Source organism: Spermophilus citellus, assembly GCF_964194105.1.
Source record: "Spermophilus citellus genome assembly, chromosome: 17".
In the NCBI taxonomy this organism is placed as follows: Eukaryota; Metazoa; Chordata; class Mammalia; order Rodentia; family Sciuridae; genus Spermophilus; species Spermophilus citellus.
The window spans coordinates 65,835,432-65,860,545 of record NC_138199.1 but is presented as its reverse complement, the minus strand read 5'-3'; the positions used below and the strand labels follow the sequence as shown (position 1 = coordinate 65,860,545).

Genomic DNA, 25,114 nt, shown 5'->3' with positions numbered 1-25,114 from the left:
CTCAGATATCTAATTAATACAGTCATCTTTCTAGACAATTTTGTTAGTTATTAGAAGAAATTATCATGTAAGCAATTACAATTTTCTGATTAATATCTCCACTACTATACTAAAACCTACTCTCAAAATATCAATTTGTGATATTTCATAAGACCAATTGTTATCCATTTTGCTTACTTATAAACTTGGCCCAAAATATAAATTATTTCTTAGGCTATCTCATACCTAGAGACAACTGATGTATGACATTCTCTTAAACAATAATTTTAATCATTTTGGAATGTACCCCACTAAAAGAAATTATATTCAAATGCACATAACACACACAGTTATTTTCCTTTATCTAATTTAAAAAATGGCTTCATACTTCATGTATAACTTATATAAAGCACAAATATAATTATATAACCTATTGAGATATTGTTTACTTTTTTTAACTTCTCTGTATGCATTAATGAATACTTCCTTTTTTCACTTGAAACTTTCTCCTTTTCCTTCCTATATCAACACCTGTACTGGGTATTGCATATTAACAACCAGTATTGTTGTAACCTTAATAGAGGGTAAAAACTATTGGCAATGATCTAATCCTTGCCTGGATAGTACTTAAAATGGTATTCCTATTTATTAAATTTGTGTTTATCTAAATGATATATTTCACACACAAAAAAAAATGTTGTAAATGAACCAACTGGTTGTGGTGACATATACCTCTAATCATAGCAACTCAGGAGGCTAAGACTGAAGAATCCCAAGTTCAAGGCTAGCCTCAGCAAATTAGCAAGACCCTGTCTCAAAATAAGAACTGAAAAGGCCTAGGGATGTAGTTCAATGGTAAAGCACCCCTGGATTGAATCCCAGTACCTCCCACTCCCAAAAAGGGTTTTAAATTACTAGTTCTCTCATTTATATGCAGATTTCCTTCTTGTATTCATTGAAATTTTACATTTAACTAGCTGACTCATAGGAAAAGAAATATAATTGGAATTACATGTAAGAAAGTAGCAACATCCTTTTTTTAGGCAATAGGTGGAATATTCAATGTGGATGGAGGTGAAATTCAAAGGAATTTTTCTATTTTATTTCACAAATAGAGAAATTTCTACAATCCGTTCTCTGAAAATTGAGGTAGCTCTAAAAATTGATCTTTTTCTTGTTGTGTTGCCTCTTCTTCCATTTTCAATGACAACACTTTTACAAATATCTTTATCCACATCAGAAACCTTTTCTCAGATTACAGGGAAAAAAAACCCACTGGATGATGCTCACTGTCACAGAATTCTGTGATGTGGACATCAAAGGAAATGTGTTAGCCATTACAAAAGCAAACAAGTCAAAGTAAGTTTGTGAATGATGAGCTGAAGTTAAAATAAAGAATTGTTACTAAACATATGTTTTAACATGGCACTCAAAATAAATTGAAAGAACAGTTTAAAATATTTTGTAGGTATATTTTACAAACCAAAACAAAACCAATATAATAACTTAACTCAGATTATACTATAAATATTACTCATTTAACATCTAAAGTATCTTTCACACAATTATAAATCTAAAATGGAAGTTGTGCTTGTAAAGTTTGATTTCTGAATGCTAATCAGATATTCTAAGATGCTAAAATTAAACTCTGTAATCTGTATAAAATTTCATCTATCTTGATTTGCTCCATATTTACTCTACCTTTAATTTTTTGCTTCTACTCTGATTCATCCTCCTTCACAGTCATCACATCCTACATCTATTCTGAATTCTCCTGGATAGCAAACCCTTTTAAAATCTTTCTTGTGTTTACTATTGGCAATTACTTACCATACTATTTCTGCTTACAGGACCAATTAACATCATAGATGTCAAAATAAGAACTGAGTATTTCCTTTAATGCTGTATATTGTTTGCATTAGTTATTGTTATTATTTGTCTCCCCCCTAAACTGTGAGGTACTAGAAACCTCCAGGGACAATATAAATTCAGAGCTCTACCAATTCAGATTCTTATTGATGAATAGATAGACATATAAACAGTATTAAAAAGCAGGGGATCAAAAACCATGCCCTGCAAAAACACCAAAATACCTCCTTAACAGAATCCAATGATATCACAGTGGAGGAAATGTCAGAGAAGGAATTTAGAAAGTTCATAGTTAAAACCAATCTGCAAGGTAAAAGACAATGTAAGGAATGAAATCGGAAAGTACAAGAAGTGAAATATCATTTTGATAAGGAGATAGAAATCCTGAAGAAGAATCAATCAGAAATTCTTAAAATGAAGGAATCAATAAACCAAATTAAAAACGTAATAGAAATCATCACCAGCAAACTAGACCACCGGAAGACAGGGTTTCAGGCAATGAAGACAAAATATATAATGTTGAACATAAAGGTGACCATGGAGAAAGGAGGTTATAAGATCACAAACAGAACTTTCAAGAAATATGGGATAACATGAAAAGACCAAATTAAAGATTTATTGGAATACATGAAGGCTCAGAAATACAAATCAAAGGAATGTACAAACTTTTCATGAAATAATATCAGAAAGATTCCCAAACCTTAAAAATGAAAAACAAAATCAAAAAATCAAATACAAGAGGCTTATAGGACTCCAAATATACAAAATTACAACAGACCTATACTAGGGTACATTACTATGAAAATGCCCAATATGAAAATAAGGAACGAATTTTAAAAGTTGCTAGAACAGGTTATAATTAGAAGGAAACCAAATCTTAAAAGGCTGGAGATGTGACTTAGTGGTTAAGCGACCCTGGGTTCAATCTCTAATACCAAAAAAAAAAAAAAGGCAATGAAACAGCATATAAAATACAGCCTATGGACTCATTTATATGAAACACATTCATTCACAGACAATTTTAAAGAGAAATTACACTAAATTTTTAGCAATGATTATTACTAAAGAATGAATATTAGGGTTAAGAAAGCAAATATTAGGTATTTAATTCTTAAGCATTATTATTTTACTTAAAAATAAAATTTACTCACTTGAAAGAAAATTATTTATTGTTTTAAAAACATCGCCCAACAACAACAAAACTATTTTTAGATCAGAACATTCACAAGGCGCACCAGAACTACTTAACCTTCTCATGCAAGGTTTTCACAAAATTCAAAACACAAAAGCATTTATCAACGTGTCCACAATTAAATGCTTAAAAAGCTGATTTAAGAAAACAAACATAATATCATTCTTCTAAAGGAAAATAATACATTTTATAACATAACTATGCATTTACCTTTGGGAATAAAAACTTTTTACAGAAATATCTCTGAAAGAGGGAGGAAAATAATAAAACAACACAAGCATTGTTTTTTATTTTAAAAATTAAAATAAAACTAGGGCTGAGGTTATGGCTCAGTGGCAGAGCACTTGCCTGGCATGTACATGGCCCTGGGTTTCATCCTCAGCACCATGTAAAAATGAATAAATAAATAAAATAAAGGTACTGTGTCCAACTACAACTAAAAACTGAAAAACTTTAATAGAAAAATATGTTTGACAGTAACAATAAAATCAGTTTAAAATTAGTATTTTTATATTTAAAAAGGCAATCTGAACTGCTACATTCCTTTGACTTTAAATGTCTCCTGATTATGTTTGACTTTTTATTTTCACATAATAAATCCCTTACTTGTATCTTATAACAACATGCAGTTTTCAACAAGCTTCCAAATCTTCATTTTATTCTAGAAATTATGTTGTTTATAATAAGCTCACAAAACCCATCATTTCAATTTTATCACAGAGTATGATTCAGTGTTCCAAGGAAATATTTAGAGATGAATACAGAGACGAAAGTATCAGGATATTCTTCTGAAATTTATTTATATTGGGAAAAACTGTAAACAATCTCAACACCCAACACCAGGAGTGAGGAAAGTTACTTGGGGATACTTGGGAACAATATTCAATAGCAAGAAAATTACTCAAGATATATGTAACAACATATACAACAACATCCCAATTTTCTAATGAAAATGAATGTGCTTACAGGCTAAATATAAAAAAGAATAAAAGACCATGAAATATTTTAACAGTATTTTTTATTTCTATGTGTGATTTTATAGACAATTTTACATATACATATATTTATTTCTCTACCTTCAAAAACTTCATCAATAAAATCCACATCAACTGTAATAAGAAACTTTACTTTAAAAAAAAAAAAGATAAAACTAAGATAGCTTTCACATTGGACAATCAACATAAACTTTTAAATGTTTTATGATGGAGAAAAATATGAACAAAACACTTCATTAAACTAAGACAAAAATGACTACTAATAATGCAAAATGATTTTAGAAAAATGTACAGTGGATAATTGATATTTATTTGTAAATCTCTCAAGGATACCACAAACATTCTTACAGTAAGCCAAAAAGAATAACAAAAAGAGTGTAGGAAAAAAATAATGCTGCGCACATTTACAAACATTCTCTGATGAAATACCTGACAACTTTAAATATTTTTCTTTAAAGACACATGTCATGAACATTGATATGCTCACTCCTGATCCACACTGATATTATCAAGGGTAAAAATTTTCTATTGTCTGATGTTCATGTATTCTTAAAAAGATAAACAAAAGATCAACCTTACAAGAAATGCTAATGACAAAACTTTAGCTAGACTGAGAAAAAGTAAAGAAGATTCAAATGAATAAAATTAGACATAAAAGAGACATTGAAACCAATATTTCAGAAATATAAGGGTCATGAGAAACCACTATGAAAAGTTATTCACCAACAGATTGATAGCCTCGAGAAATGGATAAATTTCTAAACACACACAACCCATCAAAATTAAATCTTAAAGAAAAATAAAATATGAACAAACCAATAACAAGTGAGGAGATTAAAATATTAATAAAGTTTCTCAACAGAGAAAAGTTCAAAACCTGACGGCCTCACTGCTAAATTATACCAAACATCTAAAGAACAATTAATACCAATCCTGCCCAAATTGACTTAAAAGAGATTAAAGGCAAGCATAAGATCTGAAACTGTAAAACTACTATAAGAGAATTAGGAAAAAGCTTCATGAAGCTTTCCAGACACTGGTCTGGAAAAGGATTTTTTTAGAACAGATCACAAAAGTGTAGGAAACAAAAGCAAAAGCAGACAAATAGGATTGATTATGTCAAATTGAAATAGGATCACATCTGCACAGCCAAGGGGACAGTTAACAGAGATGAACAACGTAATGGGACAAAAGATATACACTTGAAGGCAGAAAAATATCCAAAATATATAATAAAAAATAAAGAACTCAAACGATTCCACAGAAGAAAAACAAAGAATTAGATTATAAAATGGGCAAAGGACCTAAGCAGACATTTCTCAAAAGAAATTTTTAAAAAATGATATCACTAGCCATTAAGGAGATGCAAACTAAAACTACAATAAGACATCGCCTCACACTTGCTAGAATGATTACCAAAAAGACAAATGATTGTTAAGGAGATGCAAACTAAAACTACAATAAGACATCGCCTCACACTTGCTAGAATGGTTACCAAAAAGACAAATGATTGTTGCAAGGCAGGTGGAAAAAAGAGAATCCTTGTATATTGGTGGTGGAAATGTAAATTAGTACAGTCTTTATGGAAAACTATATGGAGGTTCCTCAAAAAACTAAAATTGAAATTGTCATATAATCTACCAAGCCTGCTTCTGGTACTTATTTGAAAGATTTGAGATCAGCATGTTAATAGATATTTGCACACCCATGTTTACTGCCACACCTATTGCCAACAGCTGTTACAAACTCAACCTATGTCCATGAATGAGTAAATAAAGAGAATGCAGTATGCATACATAAGAAAATGCTACTTGACCTTAAAAAATAAATCATCATTTACAACATAGATGGAGACAGAGAATATTATGCTAAGTGAAACAAGCCAAACACAGAAAAACAAGTACAACATGTTTACGTTTTATAGAATTTAAAACAACTGAACTCATAGAAGCAGAGTAAAGTGGTAGTTACCAGAGCCTGGGAGAGATTATAATCAAAAGGTACAAAGTCTCACATAGAAGGAATAAGGTTTATTTTAGATCTATTCCACAGATGAGAAATACATCTAACAATTGAATAGTGTACATTGCAAATCTCTGAGTTTAAATCTCAAATATTCTCATCAAAAAACAGAATATTATATCATACATTGATACAGCATAGCTTAATTTATTTATTTTTTTAAAGAGAGAGTGAGAGAGGAGAGAGAGAGAATTTTTAATATTTATTTATTTATTTTAGTTCTCGGCGGACACAACATCTTTGTTGGTATGTGGTGCTGAGGATCGAACCCGGGCCGCACGCATGCCAGGCAAGCGCTCTACTGCTTGAGCCACATCCCCAGCCCCCAGCATAGCTTAATTTAGCATATCAATTTAAGTAGTAGGAACAGTAATAATAATAAACAGAATAGTGACAATAAAAAGATGTATTATAAGTAAACTGAGATAAAAGGAGGGTAGAGAGATTCACTAAAGTTAAAGATACTGCTTCTAAAAATTGCCATTTCTTCTGGCCCCCTGATAATCAGTCTTGAAAGTTAGGAGAGAGTCCCTCAGCATATCCCTGCCTGGTAGGAGTGAAGCTGGGACACTCAAGATGGGAGATGGGTGTTAAAAATATTGAAAGACAAACCTGCATAAGCTGCATCATGATTTTATATTTGTACAAAAGATGATCTCTTCCTATAATGCATCATTATTCTATCTAGGACCAGAAAGCACCTATTATATAAAATCCTAAAGCTATGTTAACAAGTAGGTGCATAGAAAACATCCCAATCCTACCTCTTTCTCGTGCATTCGAGAAAGAAAATGATCATCATGGAAACTGCTGGATTTTCTCAGGCTGAACTTGGGAGTCATCTGTGGAATTAGTAAGAGTTATTTAATAATTTTTCAGAGCTAGTTTGTCTTCAACCCAAAAGTAAACTTCTAAAATGCCTGAAACCCATACCAAATCATCAGAGAAAAAAAGTGATTTATTCACTTTCAAATGAGATAATTTTTAAAAATTACTGTGCCTTATAATGTGGAACAATATAATTTTCTATTAAAAAGTATTTGATTGATTGACTGATTTTTAAATCTGTCCCCCAAAAAATCCAGTGGAATTCTCACCTACCAGAGAAACTGGGAGAGGCTTCTGTCTCAGGTACCGAGGATTTTCTATCTGAAGATATAAAAATAAAATAATAGTTTATTAATTTTCAAATTGATAAAATATAGACTTAAGCTGTTATATCAAAACATTTTCTATAATAAACCAATATTTATTTCAGTTTTAGAATGAATATATAATACATTTTAGTGGTCCGCTAATAAATAAAATATAAAACAAACTCCTTTGCATACATAAATGCACCTTCAAGATCCTCTCACTGCCTAACTGCCAGTCTCATCTTCCATTACTCTTCACTTCACATTTCATGCTCCTAAAATCCTGAATCACTTGTGTTACCAGAAAATGATGGGTCTTCTTGTGCCTTTCTGCCTCTGTGAGTTTGTTCATCACTCTGCATGCTATGAGCATGCACCTACTATTCATTCTTCAAATCTCAATTTGATCACTACACTCCCAGACAAACCTGGTGACTCCTTAAGCCTAGCTCCATACTAGCAAAGGAAAGTCCTTTGAGACTTCCCTTCTGTCTACCTTTTTGGCTTCATCTGTCTCCCACCATACCCTACATTCCAAATACACTCGACAATTTGCTTTATCTTGAAAGCACTACACTTCGGCATCCCCATCATTCAGTCTTTGAAAATAAAACCCTTCTCCCCATGTCTTCACATGATTAACTTATTTAAGACTCACTAATTAGAAATGATCTTCCCCAAGAAACTTAGTTCCTACCATGTTAGTATTATCCCAGATGTTCATTCCCTTTTATGATCTAGTATCCATCCCCAAAAGAATGTGGACTACCTTGTTATCACTTTGTCCCTAACGTCCACCAGAGTGCCCTACAGTGTTCATTAGTGAAGGAGGCAAGAAGAAGAAGAGGAAGGCACAGACAACCTGGTCCCACCCTCTTCTCAGTTCCCAGAGTACCCTGTGTTTACGCTCTTGTAGTCCTTCCATAGTATTTTAAGTGTCTATAGTATATCTCCACATTGCCTTGGGGCAATGAGTACAATAATGAGTACAATATGAGTACAGAATGAGTACAATAATGACAACGTCTCAAATTTTGTACCTCTGTTACCTAGCATAATATCTAGTAGTTTTTCAGTGAAAAATTATTGAAATCAGATACAATGATTATTATCTCAACTATTTAATTCACAAATAAACTGAAAATGAAAAATCATCATGACAGAAGTCTAATTTCTTCACATTATGCACTCACAATGCACTACATGTATTATCTACATAATGTAGAAGAACACAAATTCGGCGAGGATAGTGAGTGGTACCAGGAAGCATACCATTTGAATTAAGTGATAAATGTTTTCAAACATATACTATTGGACTCCACGTCTCTGAAATATCATTTTGTTTGCAAACAAAATTCCCCAAGTAATTTATTATGGTTAAAAATCATGGAAAATGAACAATTGATGAATACAAAGAATCTGTTAATCCAAGAATATGGAGGCAATAAACTTGAAAAAAAAGAACTTAGGTAAAACAGAGAAAAGTTTCAATAGCAACAGATAAGATCTGAAGAGGAACGATATTATAGTACCTAGATTAAGAGGAATATTCAAAGCAATTTTCTTTTACATGGAGGGCATATATCATAAGGTAATGGCAACCAATCAAATTTAAATTTCTCTCCCTAGCCTCCAAGACCCATGCAGATCAATAGAGCAACCAAATAAAAATACCCATCAGCCAGGCCTTCAACATAGTGAAGAGAAAGAGAATACTAATTCCTGGATTAACACGTAAGTGGTCCACATAAAGATCTGAGACCAGCAGAATAAAATCTTGAGCCAAATCAAAGTGATACAGCAGGGAGGACAACAGGGGAACACCTCAGGGTCCTAGAGATGGTAAGGACATAAGCATCATCAAATACTGACCTGCCAAAGGAGAGTGGCCTACCTTTATGCAGCTTGCACTAAAATAAAGGGGCGGGGGGGGAGGAGAACTGATAGGTCAGAATATTATAAATGGAGCACAAACAGAAGGCTTGGAAAAGTGTAAAAAAAAACAGAAAAGGAAGCCTTAGGAAGGATAAGGTTCTACATAAACAAGATAGAACCAAAGAATCCAAAGATAACCAACCAAAATGACAACCAAAAAAGTCACCATTTATTAAAGAAACAGAACTTTGGTGTGGTAGAAGAGGGCCTTTCTAAACTGAAAATAAAGTAAGACAATCAAACTAACACCTCGTGTAACATCATTAGTTATTGCTGATTCAGAAAAATCTAAAATAAATAATCATGAACTGAACAAAAAATCCAATAACCATAACAACTTAGTATAAAAATAGAAAATCAAAATCAAAACCGTCCAACAAAAGGAGATGCTTTTCTTAAAAAGCCCGAATTAGGGAAAAAAGGATAACAGTTCTCCTTTTGAGTCCTCTTCCTCTATCACTCCTGCCTCATACTTTTGTGCCACCCACTTAGCATAGGCCACTCATTAACAGGTATTTCATTCTTTTGTTCCATCACTAACGGGACAACACACATGCAAATATAACTGCAGATATAAGAATCACTGGATACCAGAATAAAAAAAAATAGGAAAAAATGTTAAATAGGAGCTAACCAAATTAAAGAGAAAATGGAAGTCAAACAAAAATCATCTAAGAAATAGAGCCCATATTACACAAGTTAAAAAAGATAACTAAAGCAAAAGCAGGAGATACAGAAGACAGGATATGAAACTAAGAGGTGAAACTGAATATGTTTAAATAAAACATATTTTAAAAGAGCAAATAAAAACTTTCAAATGTGGACAAGAATCCAATAAATGTATAATTAGATTCCTTAAAGAAGAAAATTAATTGAACACAACCCAGTATTCAAGCATTAAGAAAACTTCCTTAAAATAAAATTACCTGAAACATTATATTGAATACTTTCACTCTTTAGCTAAGAAAATCAACCCAGAACAATCCATTCGTAAATATATATCATGTTTTGAACAAAATTCCAAGTAATATACTGAATATGATTCAGAGTATTATAAAAATAAAAAAGCGAACTTCATAAACTAAAAAAAATAAATAAATCTTCAGACCCTAGCCAAAAAGAATAAGACATAAATGGAAAAAAAAACTTCTCAGTTTTAACACACATCATACAATGGAAGATAACAGTACAAAACTATATTTAAGAAACTCATGGAAAGAAAATATGAGTCAACTATTTATATCCTGTCTAGAGTCCTTCAAAAATCAAGAATAAAAAAAACATTTTAAACATGCAAGAACTTAGAAAATTACTTCCTTCCTGTGAACTAAAGTAGAGAATGCATATTTTTCTCTTAATCAAAGGTAATTAAAAAAAAAAAAGAACAGCCAAGGAAATTTCAACCATGAGACTAATATTTTCTGATTAAACAATATAATATTTGCAACTTACATTCAGATAGTTCCAATAGAGCAAAGTGACAAAATTTTATAGGTAGCAGACATGTAAGTTATTAATGTACTATTCTTTTTCTACATGGATTTTTTCACAATAAAAGTTATAAAAATGTTTTCTTTAATAATCTATTATACTCAGGAGACTGAGGCAGGAGGATTGCAAGTTCAAATCCAGCTCAACAACTTAGCAAGCCCCAAAGCAATTTAGTGAGGTCCTATTTCAAAATAAAATATTAAAAAGGGGCTGGGAATTTGGATCCGTGGTTAAGCGCCCTTGGGATCAATCCCTGGTACAAAACAATATTTTTTATACTTTTTTTTAACATTTATTTTTAGTTGTAGTTGGACACAATACCCTTATTTTAGTTATTCATTTCTATATGGTGCTGAGAATCAAACCCAGGGTCCTATACGTGCTAGGGAAGTGCTCAACCACTGAGCCACAACCACAGCCCCCAAAACAATATTTTTTAAAAGGTAATATATGCAAACTGATCAGTTTTATTTTTCTCCCATGAAGCCAGATACCATTGCTTAGCCTAGTTAAAGGGCAGTTTGTGATCAGTATATAGCTTAAAACGTGCTGGAAAAAAACTTTTCAAATAACATTGATTCTGAGGAAAGAGAAACAGGATCATGTTAAATTTTTATGGATAGACACTGCAAAAAAGTCAGTAGTTATTTCAGATTACCAAATAAATGGAATGACCATATATGACTTCAAAACAATTAGACAAAAACTATAAATATATTTTAGAAGGAAAGAATTATTTGTTATGCTTTAAAAATAATTTTAAAATATTTTTTACAGATTAGAACATATCACTTAGAAAAGTTACACTGTCTTAATACTTTATATAGATAAATGCATGGTAGCCTTTTTTATATATCTTTAGTTGTAGATAGACACAATACCTTTATTTTGTTTATTTAGTTTTTTTATATGATGCTCGGGATCAAACCCAGTGCCTCATGCATGCTAGGCAAGCATTCTACCACTGAGCCACAACCCCAGTCATCATGGTAATTTGGGGAAGATAAAAAATCTGGGAGAACATCTTTAACTACAAGGCAACATAACAGATCCTTCAAAGGATTTACTTTCTATATCACGCTTAAGGTTATAGCATGTTCATTCAAAAATTACTTCCAACACATTTCCTGTGTGCCAGGCATTTTGAAAGATTGTTTTTGATGAAGCTATCAGGAAAAGAATTGTAAAGACATGACAATAATACCAGTTGAAAACACTCCATAAAGTCATGCTAAATAATGCCAGAAATGATAAATAGTTGGATAAATAGATTACTTTTATCTTACATTTTAAATATCTTTAATAAAAATGACTATTTTAAAGCAAAATTAACAAAAACATAATAAAATTAAAATTTTGTTGTGAGGTTTACAACATTAGTAGATTAAAGGAGGAAAACTATATGAACTTCTCAAAAGAAGAAAAAGGTATTAAAATGTTCTACAAGCATTCATGATTTTTAATATCTTGAGAATGTGTGAATAAAAGAGACATCCTTAGCTTGGTAAAGGGACTCTACAAAAAATATTTATCAAGAATCATAAATCCTAAAGACTCAAAGCACTCTCAAAAAAAAAAAAAGAAAAGAAAAACAAACAAACAAAAAAAAAAGACTCAAAGCACTCTCAAGATTAGAAATAATACAAGGTGTCCCCTATAAAAACACTTCTATTCAACAATGCATTGTATCCTAAATAGCATTTTTTTTTTTAGTCAAACAGTGTGAAAAGAAAGAAGAGGAGGAGGATGGGGAGGAAAAAAGGATATAAAGATCAGAAAAAGAATATTTCATCTCTATACATAAAACCATAAAATGAATATGTAAATACAGAATTATTAGCACTATTAAGATTTTGGCAAACCTGTCAGATGTCAGTCAACATATAAAAGTCAACTGCATTTTTGCAAATGAGAAAAACCACCTAGGAGAAAAGAAAAGACTGTATGAACATCTTATTAATTGACTGATTTCATACGGGTGATTGAACTCAGGGGTTTTACCACAGCTGTGTCAGAGGTTTCCTCACCCTTTTTCAGGTCTGAGGGCTTGTCCATGCAGAGGCGTGTCTGGCCACTACCCCGAAGACCCAATTGTCGCCCTGATCTTGGGATGTTGCCCCCTTAATCTTCATTGGATGGGATTTTCCCCAGAATTTTTTGTTCCCCAATAAAAGTCCACTCCCTTGCATGTTCTCTCTCTCTCTCTCTCGACAGCTTCTTCAGTAAACCTCATTACCATGATAGGTGGCTGAAGGCTGGAGCTAGGAGGAGCCATCCTGGAGCTGGTTTAAAGGTAATTAGAGTCTTGTCTCTTTAATTCAAAACTCCCTAGTGGTTTCTCACGATTTGAACCTTCTTTCATGAAGCCATGGCGGGTTGTGGGATAAAAGTGGCGCCCAACGTGGGGCTCATGAGTTAAATCGACTAGGTTGAGTTACAAAGTGTGCTATAGAAATCTAGAATTTGTGACAATTTTTAGGGTCACAGAGGTACCAGGCAGTTTTTGGAGCTAAGAGACATTAAAAGAATTAATGATGGGAAATTCAACTTCTACCAATAAGAACATGTATTTGACTATTTTAGAGACAATAATTAATCAGAAGGGAAAGCAGGTCAAAAAGACCCAGGTGCTACAATTTTTAAAAGTTGTCAGTGAATTTTTGTCCTTGGTTTTGTGACCAAGATTCACCAAATTTATATACATAGGAAAAATTAGGAAGAAAATTACATAAAGTTTGCCTTTCTAAAGAATTACCTGGAAATATTGACAATATTCAAAAGGTTTGAACTGCATTGCAGATCTGTCTTTTTTATTCCATAGGCCAAAGTCCTTGGCCCCCTGAAGATCTATTGAAAGGTATTCAGAGAGCCATTAAGTCTATTCAAATGGAAAAATTGCCTGAGGCTAAGGAAACCTCTTTTCCTCTAAACCAACTAAAAACAAAAACAAATTCTTTTCAAGCAAAAAATCTCGGGGCAAAGCCCAAAGTAAAAAACTTAGCTTTGTGCCGCAGTCTGGCTGGGCACAATTCAGGAGCCACTTGTCAAAAGAAACTAACTTTATTTTTAGAACTACAAACGCCAAACAAAACAGCTCCTCAGGAAAAAACCCTCAGAGCCCAACTGCCACCACCGGCTTCCCACAAGCCTCTCCCCCCAACACAAACCTCCCCACCTCCCACAATCCTCCTGCTCTTGAGGCTGATTGGCTGGGTCGTGTGGGCGGAGCCAAAGAAGTCCCCCAATGAGCAGCCCCGTGGAGGAGCCAATCAGCTAGATGTTGCTGGGGCCCCTGTGAGCCAATCATCAGCTGGCAGTCTGAAGGGCAGGGAAACAGCCCAATGAACATCACCGCAGAGGAGCCAATCAGCTAGATGTTGCTGGGGCCGCTGTGGGCCAATCATCAGCTGGCAGTCTGAAGGGCAGGGAAACAGCCCAATGAACATCACCGCAGAGGAGCCAATCAGCTAGATGTTGCTGGGGCCGCTGTGAGCCAATCATCAGCTGGCAGTCTGAAGGGCAGGGAAACAGCCCAATGAACATCACCGCAGAGGAGCCAATCAGCTAGATGTTGCTGGGGCTGCTGTGAGCCAATCATCAGCCGGCAGCTGGAAGTTTGCTGGCAGCTGGAAGTTTGCTGGGGCCCCTTTGGCTGTGGCTCTCAACAGCTTTGCCTGAACCAAACCGGAGTAAATCCAGGGGAAAAGCACAGAGAGGAGGCCTCCGGGAGGGAGATAAAGAATCCCTCTCCAGGAGAGGAAAATCCAGAAGAAAATCATAGAGAGACAGAAAGTCCTCCTCCTCCTCCATGAAGTTTTGAAGGTCACAGTCAAGATGGCAACAGGGAAGCGCCCACGGAAGGGTCACAGTCTGAGGGAGATGAATCAGTCAATGAAGTCCAGGAATTACCAGGGAATTTTAACAGATTGTGCTTAACGGCACCTGCCCTGACCATTCAAATTCAGCTGCTCCCTGTTAGAAGCACTAATTTTAACAGGTATTCTGAACTGGCGTTGACCTTCCTTACTCCATTCCAGTGGAGAGTTAAAAAGGTGCAGTAGCTGGAGAAAATATTAGTGGCTTTCAACTCTTTCCAGTTTTTGAGCAGGTTAATGATCAAGACCAGTGTGTTCTCGTCCATGCGGTAATTCCATTTAAAATTATTAAAAAATTGAAAAATGCTTATGATGTTTACAGTCCTAATCTGCTTTTTATACAGAGCTTGCTTAAACAATTTGCCGCCAGCCACTCCCACTGGGTGACTGAGATGCCAATAAACTCTATTCTAATTTTGACACATGGCTCTATCAGACCGCAAACAGATCTATTAGAGACCACGTGGCAGGACAAGAGAACTACCAAGATGGCGTTGATCTGTCTGCATTTTGGCCTCCACTTCCGCCTGGTAGAGAGTCAAAAAACTTCCAGTTGGCCCATCCCTGGGCTGGAAAAACAGGGGAACCGCAAGAGAGGTCGCACAGTTTAACATCACAGCCAACCATAGGGAGCCGCCATTTCTACCAGAGCGGACCCCACGGGCAATTCCTTTACAGCCATCCATGGTAATTGAATTGATTCCTGAAAAAGAGCCACAACAAATCCCTACTGAGGTTTTCGGGCCACTCCCTAGAAAAAATATAGGGTTAATTTTGGGACATAACAATTTAAAAGAGGCCATCGAGGTGATACCTGGAGTGGTAGATTCTTGTTTTGAGGGAGAATTAAATGTAATTGTAAAATCAAATTATGCCATCCGGCTTACTTCTAAAAACACTTCGTCCAATTGATTCTTTTACCCTGTAATTTGGATGGACACCCACAAGTAAATTCAGTTTCCAAACTGCCAGAGTGTACTGGTCTCAATTAGTGCAGCAGGAGAGCCCCCTACTGGAACTTAAAATTAGTCATAAAAATTTCAAAGGCGTATTGGACACAGGAGCAGATAAATCAGTCCTGTCCAGTCACTTCTGGCCTAAGAATTGGCCCTTACATATAGTGCCAGCTAACTTAGAAGGAATTAGACAAATCTCACAGCCTGCTCAGAGTGCTATGTATCTCCATTGGGAAGATCCTGATGGGAATAGTGGAGTTGTTAAACCTTATGTGTTAGAGTCCTTACCAGTAAATGGGGAAGAGACATATTAAACAAAATAGGATTATTATTAATAACTCCAAATTCTATGAGATCATTTGAAAAAAAAAATTAATCAAGGGATTCTTCCTGGAGATAATGAAGGAAACTATCAGGAAAAGTATCTGCTTACAAACCAGTCTCCTCAACAAAGATTAGTAAAATTTTAGGCCATCCTTAAAACTAACCAAAATTTTTACTAGGGGCCCTGAGTGTCTCCCTGATCCAAAAGATAGCAGAAAAAAAATCACCTGGCTCACAGAAGAGCCTATATGGATTTCTCAGTGGACCATTTCAGGAAAAAAACTTAAGATAATTCATGTGTTAGTTGAGGAACAACTTCAGGCTGGTTATATAGAATCAATGCTTAGTCCTTGGAACACTCCCATTTTTGTTATTAAAAAAAAGTTAGATAATTGGAGGTTACTACAGGATTTAAGGGCAATAAACCATGCAATTCAGCCTATGGGATCATTGCAGCCTGGACTTCCTTCTGCTACAGCAATTCCTTTAAATTATAGCTTAATGGTAATAGATCTAAAAGATTGTTTTTTCTCAAAAAGGTTGTGTCCTGAGGATTGTGAAAAATTTGCTTTCAGTGTCTCAGCAATTAATTTTTAAACACCTGTTAAAAGATATTGCTGGAAGGTTTTGCCTCAAGAAATGTGTAATAGTCCAACTTTATGTCAAAAATTTGTAGGTCAAGTGATAACTCCTATAAGAAATAACCTTCCTGATGCATATATTATTCATTTCATGGATGATATATTATTAGCTCATGCTAATCCAGAAGTACTTTCAGAAATTTTTACTTAGTTAGAGGCTTCACTTACAGCAATAGGTTTGTGCATTGCTCCTCAAAAGATACAAAAGATGCCTCCCTTTCAATATTTGGGTCAAATAATTCAAGGACGTACAATCCGTCCTCAAAATCTACAGATAAAAGTTAAGGAGTTACATACCCTTCATGATTTTCAAAAGCTATTAGGAGATATCAATTGGCTGAGGCCATCCTTAAAACTAACTACTTCTGATTTAAGTCCTTTATTCCAGATATTACAAGGAGATCATTCTCCAACTTCTCCTCAACAACTGATAATAGAGGCTAGAGTAGCTTTAAAAAGGTTGAAATTGCAATTAAAAATGCACAACTTACTAGAATTAATCCTCAAGAGCTCATAAACTTATTAATATTTCCAACTGTTCATGCCCCTACAGGAGCTATATGGCAAAGATTGGGAGTTATTGAGTGGATTAATTTAGCCCACTCTCCCCAAAAGACATTAATTCCTTTTCATGACTCTATTGCTCAATTAGTAATTAAAGGTAGAACGAGAGTTTTACAACTAATTGGATCTAAACCTTATATCATAATTATTACATTTTCTGTTCAACAAAATAATTGGCTTTTTCAAGCTTCTAGTCTATGGCAAATAGCTTTTGCTGATTTTTCTGGTCATATAGAAAGTCATTACCTTCGTGATAAAATTATTCAATTTACAACAATAACATTGCTTATTTTTCCAAAGATTGTACATGCCCAGCCCATAGATGGAGCCCTAACGGTGTTCACTGATGGTTCAAGCTGAGATAAAGCAGGTTTTTATAGCCATGTTCACACAGAGATAATACAAACCTCATATACTTCTGCCCAAAGAGCAGAGCTACAAGCTCTCATTTGTGCCTTAAATTACTTTGCAAATGAGCCTATTAATATTTATTCTAACAGCTTATATGCAGTTGGAGTTACCAAAAATATTGAAACTTCAGTAATTGGATATACCTCATCACAAGAGCTATTTAAATTATTTTGTAATCTACAAAAGGCGGTACAAATACGAAAATACCCATGTTTAATAGAACACATATGAGCTCACACTAATCTTCCCTTTAAATTCAGGTAATGACAAAATTGATAAATTGGTAGCTGTTTGTCAACAGATGTCTCCATATGATTGTGCACAAGCTTCACATTCTTTACATCATCAAAATGCTTCTAGTTTATGTAAAAAATTTAATATTACCAGAGAACAAGCTCATCAAATTATAAGTCACTGCCCTAAGTGTGTTATTCACACTCTATCTCTGCCATCAGGGGTAAATACCCGTGGATTAAGACCAAATCAAATATGGAAAATGGATGTAACTCATATTCCTCAATTTGGTAAGCAATGTATGTACATGTAATAGTTGATACACACTCCAGATTCATTTTTGCCACAGCATGTACAAAGGAAAATACTCAACATGTAATTTCTCATTGCCTAGCAGCCTTTGCTGTATTAGGATGCCCTTTACAGATTAAAACACATAATACACCAACTTATGTAAGCTCTTCTTTTCAACAATTTTGCTAAGAGTTTCAAATTTACCATAAAACAGAAATTCCTTATAACCCCCAAGGTCAAGCCATTTGTGGAACGAGCTGATTTATCTATTAAGCTACAATTACAAAAATTAAAAAGGGGGAATAGGTTTATGACTCCCCAAATAGCCTCAACCATGCCTTGTTTGCTTAAATTTTTTAAATTGTGACACAGAAGGTCACACTGCAGCTGAGAGACATGTCTTCCACAGCAACAGGCCCTTTAGGCAGAGTTTTGTGGAAAGACTTACAGAATGGTCAATGGGAAGGCCCAGATCCAGTGATTATGTGGGGCAGAGGTCACGCTTGTGTTTTTCCAGAAGGTACTTTCCATCCTATCTGGGTGCCTGAAAGCGCAATCAGACATGGAGGAAATAGAGCCGAGATTCAAGCGACGGAAAATCAACCCGGAGAAGCCTCCACTCAAAAGAAAGAGATATCGAAGAAGAATGAAGACAACCCACAAAGACCCAGCTGAAAAGCTGATCTCATGGGAAGATGTGAAAAAGCTGACAACACACGCTTTGCGAATGATTTGACTCCTAGGAAGAAAGAAGACCCCATTGATGATGGTAGCTACAGTGATTGCCCTGCTGGGCTGTCAGGTAAAAGGGAGTCGAGCAGACACTTACTGGACCTATTTCCCACAACCAACCCTGGTACACCCAGCTGTGTGGGCTGAAGAATCTATTCCAGTGTTTACTAATGACTCATTCATGATGGGAGGATTTACAGATACTCGTATTACTCCCAATCATGTGACTAGATTTACTTAGTCTGGCTACAGTGCCCAATTATCCTTGTGTTGGTCCCACGATAAACATGCTGGCTATCTGAGAGTATCATTTGAGGAAAAGACAGCGATTGGGAGACCTAGACTGATTAATCATACTATTTATGGAGACTTAAAACCTTATACTAGATCAGTGATCATAACAAACCAGTCATTTCTGCAAAACCTCCACGAATACCTCATTGTCCTAATAGTTCTACAATTAAGATTGGCACTTGCCTGGATGGTTGATTGTGTAAATACCTTTCTAGTACAACATAAGGTGTCTAAAGATAGTGGGTGTATCTTAGACTGGTCTCCAAAAATTGATAAAAGACAATTACGAAAAAGTTCTGCTATGACACCTGCAGGATTTGTTAGCAATATTTTGACCTACAGTGAAGGTGGTATTCAAAAAGATGTTTGGTGCTTAATTGCTGCCTCAGAATTCTTACATTTTACAGACAAGCCTTTACCAAAATTTGTTGGCAAGAGCTGTAAGAAAGGTTCTTGCTATGGCTTACAAGCCAGTGTCCAATCTCCTTATGTTTTAATCATTGGAAATGTAAAAGTTAAATGGAGAGATGAAAGATACGTTGTAACATTTAACAAATGTAACCTAACCAATTGTATTACTAGATATAATAGAGGAAAAGGAGTGCTGGTACTTCATCAGCCCTCTTTTGTTTTATTGCCTACTAATATTTCAGAGCCATGGTACGCTGATGCTGGTTTTCAAGTCTTACAGCAAACCCATACCCAGCTAGCGAGACCTAGACGTGCCATTGGAATTATAATTGTGGGAGTTATGGCCTTGGTTTCTTTCATTGCATCCACAGTCACAGCTTCTAGAACTTTATCTCAAAATAGTCAACATGCAAAATTTCTTAATAATTTAGCCCAAAATACTTCCTCTGCACAATCAAGTAAATATTGATGAAAGGATTGAGACTAAGTTAAATGCCTTAGAAGCAACTGTTATAAATATACATAATGAATTTTCAGCTTTAAAGTTTAAAGAAAGGCTTAAATGCCACGCAAGTTATAAATATGTGTGTGTTACAGCTGCCAAGTACAATGCTTCTCTCTGGAACTGGGAGAAGGTTAAGAACCATTTGTTGGGTATTTGGCAAAATAATAATAATATCTTGGATCTTTTGGAACTCCATCATCATATCCAAGATATTCAAAATAATAGAGCTGATTTTCAGATCCTTCTTCTTTAGCTAATCAAATATTGAAGGAATTAAGTGGATTTAACCCTGGAAACATTCTTAAACACTCGGCCTGGTCCATTATTACACTGTTCACTTTGCTCTTAATTCTTTTTTGTGTTATAATTATAGGATGGCGAGTCTTCAGAGCAAGAGTACAGAGACTCAAGAGAGTAAATCATTGCCTGCTTTTTAAAAGAAAAAAAGGAGGAATATGTGGGAGGCCATCCTCGCACGTGATTTGAGTTACCTCCCTGGCTGGGTGAGAGGCGCTTAGGCACAGCTGTGTCAGAGCTTTCCCCACCCTTCTCCAGGTCTGAGGGCTTGTCTGTGCAAAGGCGTGTCTGGCCACTACCCCGAAGACCTGGCGTGTTCTCTCTCTCTCTCTCTCTCTCTCTCTCTCTCTCTCTCTCTCTCTCTCTCTCGCGCTAGCCTCTTCAGTAAACCTCGCCACCACAATAGGTGGCTGGAGGCTGGAGCTAGGAGGAGCCATCCTGGAGCTGGTTTAAAGGTAATTAGAGTCTTGTCTCTTTAATTCAAAACTCCCTAGCTGTTTCTCATTATTCAAACCTTCTTTCATGAAGCCTGCACAAGTTGAGGGCTAAACTTGTCTTAAAATTTAAGACTTGTAAGACAAGTGGTAGAATGCCCTGGAGTTCAATACCTGGTACAAAAAAAAAAAAAAAAAAAAAAAAAAAACCTTGTAGATAGATATAGATATATAGATTTATACATATATTATCAAGGAAAAAACAGACAAATGCCACTGAATAGAAACAAATGACAAGTGCAAAAAATCTTGAGGCACAATTTGCATTTGAATGGCAAATATACATATGAAATATGCTTAAACTCCTTAGAAATATGGAAATTTAAAGTAATATCATAGGGCTGGAGTTGTGGCTCAAGGGTAAAGTGCTCACCTCGCATGTGTGAGGTCCCCGTTTCGATCCTCAGCACCACATAAAAATAAATAAATAAAATAAAGGTATGGTGTCCAACTACCACTAAAAAAAATATTTTTTTAAAAAAAGTAATATCATAATGAAATAACATTTTATCATTTTATAGACTAACATACATTAAAATTTTAACAAAATTGTTCATGAAATGAGCCACTACTGATGGATGTATGAATTAGTACACTTTGGCACTAAGTAGAGGTAATAATACAATCTATTTAAATATTGTACCACAAAAAGAGGCATATTCTTTACTAAATAGCAATACTGTAAGCATCCATCTCTTTGAAAACTAAAGGCAGCAAATTTCCAGCACACTTTTATTGTCTAAAAGTATACACATATATATACATGAAAAATAAGTAATCATTCTCTATTTTTGAAATGCTGAAAACAAGCACAGAAAATAAGCTCTTCAAAGACATATACAAATCTGAAAATATATAAAACTCTAATTCATGAAGCAGAATTAAATATAAGGGGGGAATGGGAAGGGGAAACAGGAATTCTCAAAGATGCTCAAGCACTAATTAAGTGTAGAACTTAAAACCGAAAACCATCTGTGATTTATTTTTACCCATCTCTACATTTATAAGCAGGGTACAAAATATTGGTTTAGCTAATTACAATGTAGCATTTCAACTATTCAGATGTAGTTCCTATTTTATTCCCTTCATCTTTAAAAGTTATTAAAGAAGTAGAAGACTCATTTTATTATGATGAATTTCCTTTTTCAAGCTGGTCATTCAAAAAGAAGGAAAACTAGAAAACGTCTACTGTAATTTTTAAAAGCAACAATGAGCACTGTAAACTAGTCCTGATATTCTGTTGTTCGTGTACAATACACTGAGTTTGTCTTCTAACCACTTTTAATGTGCAATGGGAATTATTCATGGTAAAGCATGTTCTTGAGTCTATTTGGGGAAAATAAGCAATCTATTTTCTGATTTTGTAACAATTGCCAGATGTGCTTTGAAGTTAATGTTCCCACTTTGTAATCCACAAGTTCTAGGACTTGAAGCAATCTGTAAACAGTCTTAACACTGACTTTTCATGCTTTTTTAGAAAACTTCTTGTTCTCTCATAATACCTCAAGAAAGGATACCACAATAAAGAATATCTGAAATGGAAGAAAAAGGACTTATGTGAAACATTGACATCTATGAAAATATTACATAGAAGGCAAAACTGAAAATAATTAAATTCCAATAGCAAGATTAAATCACATTTGCACATTTCCCATTTAAAAAGCAAACAGAATCACAACAATAAAATATATAATTTTGAAGCTAGAAATGAATACAGATATCTGAATGCTCTTTAATGAAAACTAGCTTTTGACATTTTATTTATTTTTTTAAGCTGGCTTATTTGATTACAAAGGGTGTTCTGCCAGTTTATTTTGTTTTGTTTTGTTCAAATTATTCAGGCCAAACTGACATAAGCAAATACCTCCATACAGACTAATGTTAATCAACTAGAGAAGTTTTGTTTCCAGGAAAAATTTAAAGGAACTTTACCTGATATATGAACTTTCTCAGAGGCAAGGACATTATCAAGCAATATATTACCAGCAATTCAAGTAAAACAAATGTTTTTATATAACAATATCGGAACTGCCAAACATTTCTTGATATCAAAAGATAAATTCAGACTTCAACACCAAGTTGATTATGCTTCAAAATTGTTTTTAAGTCAATATTTTAGAACTTTACAAATGTTTTACCACATAAATAACACTAGTGGAGACTCATTCACTAGTTTACCTAAAACATTTCAACAAATATTTACCAATCATAAATAATATACAGATATAAAAACACAGTCCACTGGCACAAGCAAAGGAGCCAAAGGAAAAGAAGAGAAACAGGCATAGTGCCACTTGATTTATGAGACAAATAGCACTGTGGTAGAGAAAAAAACTGTCATCTTTTTCAATAAATGCTAGTGCCACTTGGATTTATACAAAGGATAAAAATAAACCTTAATTCCTGATCTTAAAACATATACCAAACATATACCAGATGGCTTATAAATCCAAATAGAAAACAATAAAACTTCTATAAGAAAACTATTTTTTCCCCCAAGAACATCTTCAGGACTTTAGGATAGAGATTTCTTTAAATTCAAGACACAAAATGGTTCTACTATATGAAGAAAAAACTGATTAAATTAGCATTCAAATTTAAGATTTCTGTTCATTGAGGATACCAGTAAAAGAATGAAGAAAAGCAACAAAGTGAACAAAATATTTACTATACTATATTCCAAAAGGACTCTTATCCAAAATACATTAAAAAAACCCTCTTACATATCAATAATAAAAAGCAGATAATCCAACACAAAGATAAAACTACTTAAAATCCTAAAGACAAAATTTTATGTAGGCACTGTACTCTGAGAGGCTATCTAAATTATCAATAAACATATAAAAAGGAACCTACCATCATTGGTCAGAAAAATACATATTAAAATCACACAAAGCAATACCAATAACTACCTTCAAGAACAGGTAAATTTTTTTTAATTAAAAAATAAACTGGTGACCAAGTATTGGAGAAGAAGCAACACAAAGGCAACTGGCTCAGCACTGATGAGGATATACTGGCATACCACTTTGGAAAACTGTTTTGCAGTATCTGATTTTATCTGTTAGCTTTCTGCTGCATGACAAATCACCCCAAGACTTCAATAACTTAAAACTACAACCATTTTATTTACCTCACAATTCTGTGAGTTGGCAACTCGGGGAGCTCCTCTCTGCCACTCTTGCTCAAGTGTCTGGAATAGTGCAAGAGCACTAATTAGCACAGGTTCAATAGGCTGCTCAGAAGGCCACACTGAGAACAGCCAGACTTCCCAAATTCCTCACAAGGACAGCAGAGGAGCAAGGAAAATTTGACCCAGCAGAGGATCAAAAAAAAGTATGATCCCGATGCAAGACAAGGGCAGTATGTGTGATGAAAACAATCATTACCTGCTCTTCTTGGAAATGTATAATGTTCCTTACATACCAATTCACCTTATATGCCAGCACAAGCAGCACTTGCTGCTTAAATCTGCTAAAATCTCCATATACTGCTTTGATCTCTTTTCAGCAGCTAACATTATTCTTTGTCTTCTCACTTGTTTCTAAATCACACTGAAGGCAACTAAGAATTTCCCATTATACTGTTCTTTGCTGAGATTCAGCTTGTTTTACTGATCAGTTCCAATAATTGGGGCAAGTTTGTTTTTTGGGTTGTTTGGGAGGGGTTTTTTGTTTGTTTGTAGATTTGGGGGGGTTGGTTTTGTTTTGGCTTAGTAAGTTTTGGGGGGTTTTCCCCCATTAAATTAAAAAGGGATCTTTAATCCTCAGTTATCATTTTGGACACATCATAATTGTTTATCGAAACTCGCTATTATCCATTAGTCTATGCTTGGTTTTAATTACATTTGCACAGCTATTTGGGGTTGTTTTGTATTTTTTTAAAATGTTCAGGTAAACACATGAGTGCTAATTTCTAGTTTCGCTTAAATAATCATTTAATAAAAATGTCTTTATGCCCTAATTAGATCATCTTTATAAATATCCCATGAGTATGTGAAAAGACTAAAATTCATATTACATTCTTTTTTTCACTGCCATGCCATTTTAAGTAAAACAACCATAACATTTCTTCAAGCTCAAAACATTTTTCGAGTTATTTCAAAAAGGTAACAAGGTGAATAATTATTTTTAAAAGAAAAAAGTCTATATCTAGAAATAAAATAAGAAAGGTGTTATAATAAACACTTGCTTACAGATTTTTGTGTGGACAAAGACTCTCATCTCATTTGAGTAAATACTTAGGTGTGAAACTGCTCTGTCATATGGTAAATATGTTTCACTTTATTTAAAAAATAAAAAACTGGGAACTGTGTTTTAAAGTGCCCCTGTTGCTCCTCTTCCTCACCAGCATTTGGCATTTTTAAAGTTTTTGTTTTAACCATTCTAATACATATGTAGTCATGTCTCACTGTAGCAATCCAACTTAGCTTTTCATTAGGCTATTTTCTTACTGTTGAGTTT

At 34.3% G+C, this 25,114-nt stretch overlaps 1 protein-coding gene across 9 annotated transcripts in view; it reads right to left on the bottom strand.

Moving 5' to 3' along the window:
• Nucleotides 1-25,114, bottom strand: part of CEP112 (centrosomal protein 112) — a gene marked incomplete at both ends in the record, with an annotated part of 491,423 nt that overhangs the window by 408,617 nt on the left and 57,692 nt on the right. For 7 of the 9 annotated variants that reach the window (XM_081273022.1, XM_081273019.1, XM_081273024.1 and 4 more), the window contains 2 exons: nucleotides 6,822-6,899; nucleotides 7,159-7,206. In XM_081273022.1, coding sequence (XP_081129148.1) covers nucleotides 6,822-6,899; nucleotides 7,159-7,206 — 126 coding nt within the window. Of the gene's footprint in view, nucleotides 1-6,821; nucleotides 6,900-7,158; nucleotides 7,207-21,024; nucleotides 21,068-23,784; nucleotides 24,195-25,114 lie in introns of those variants that run through there. The other 2 variants (XM_081273026.1, XM_081273028.1) reach the window with 2 other exon arrangements.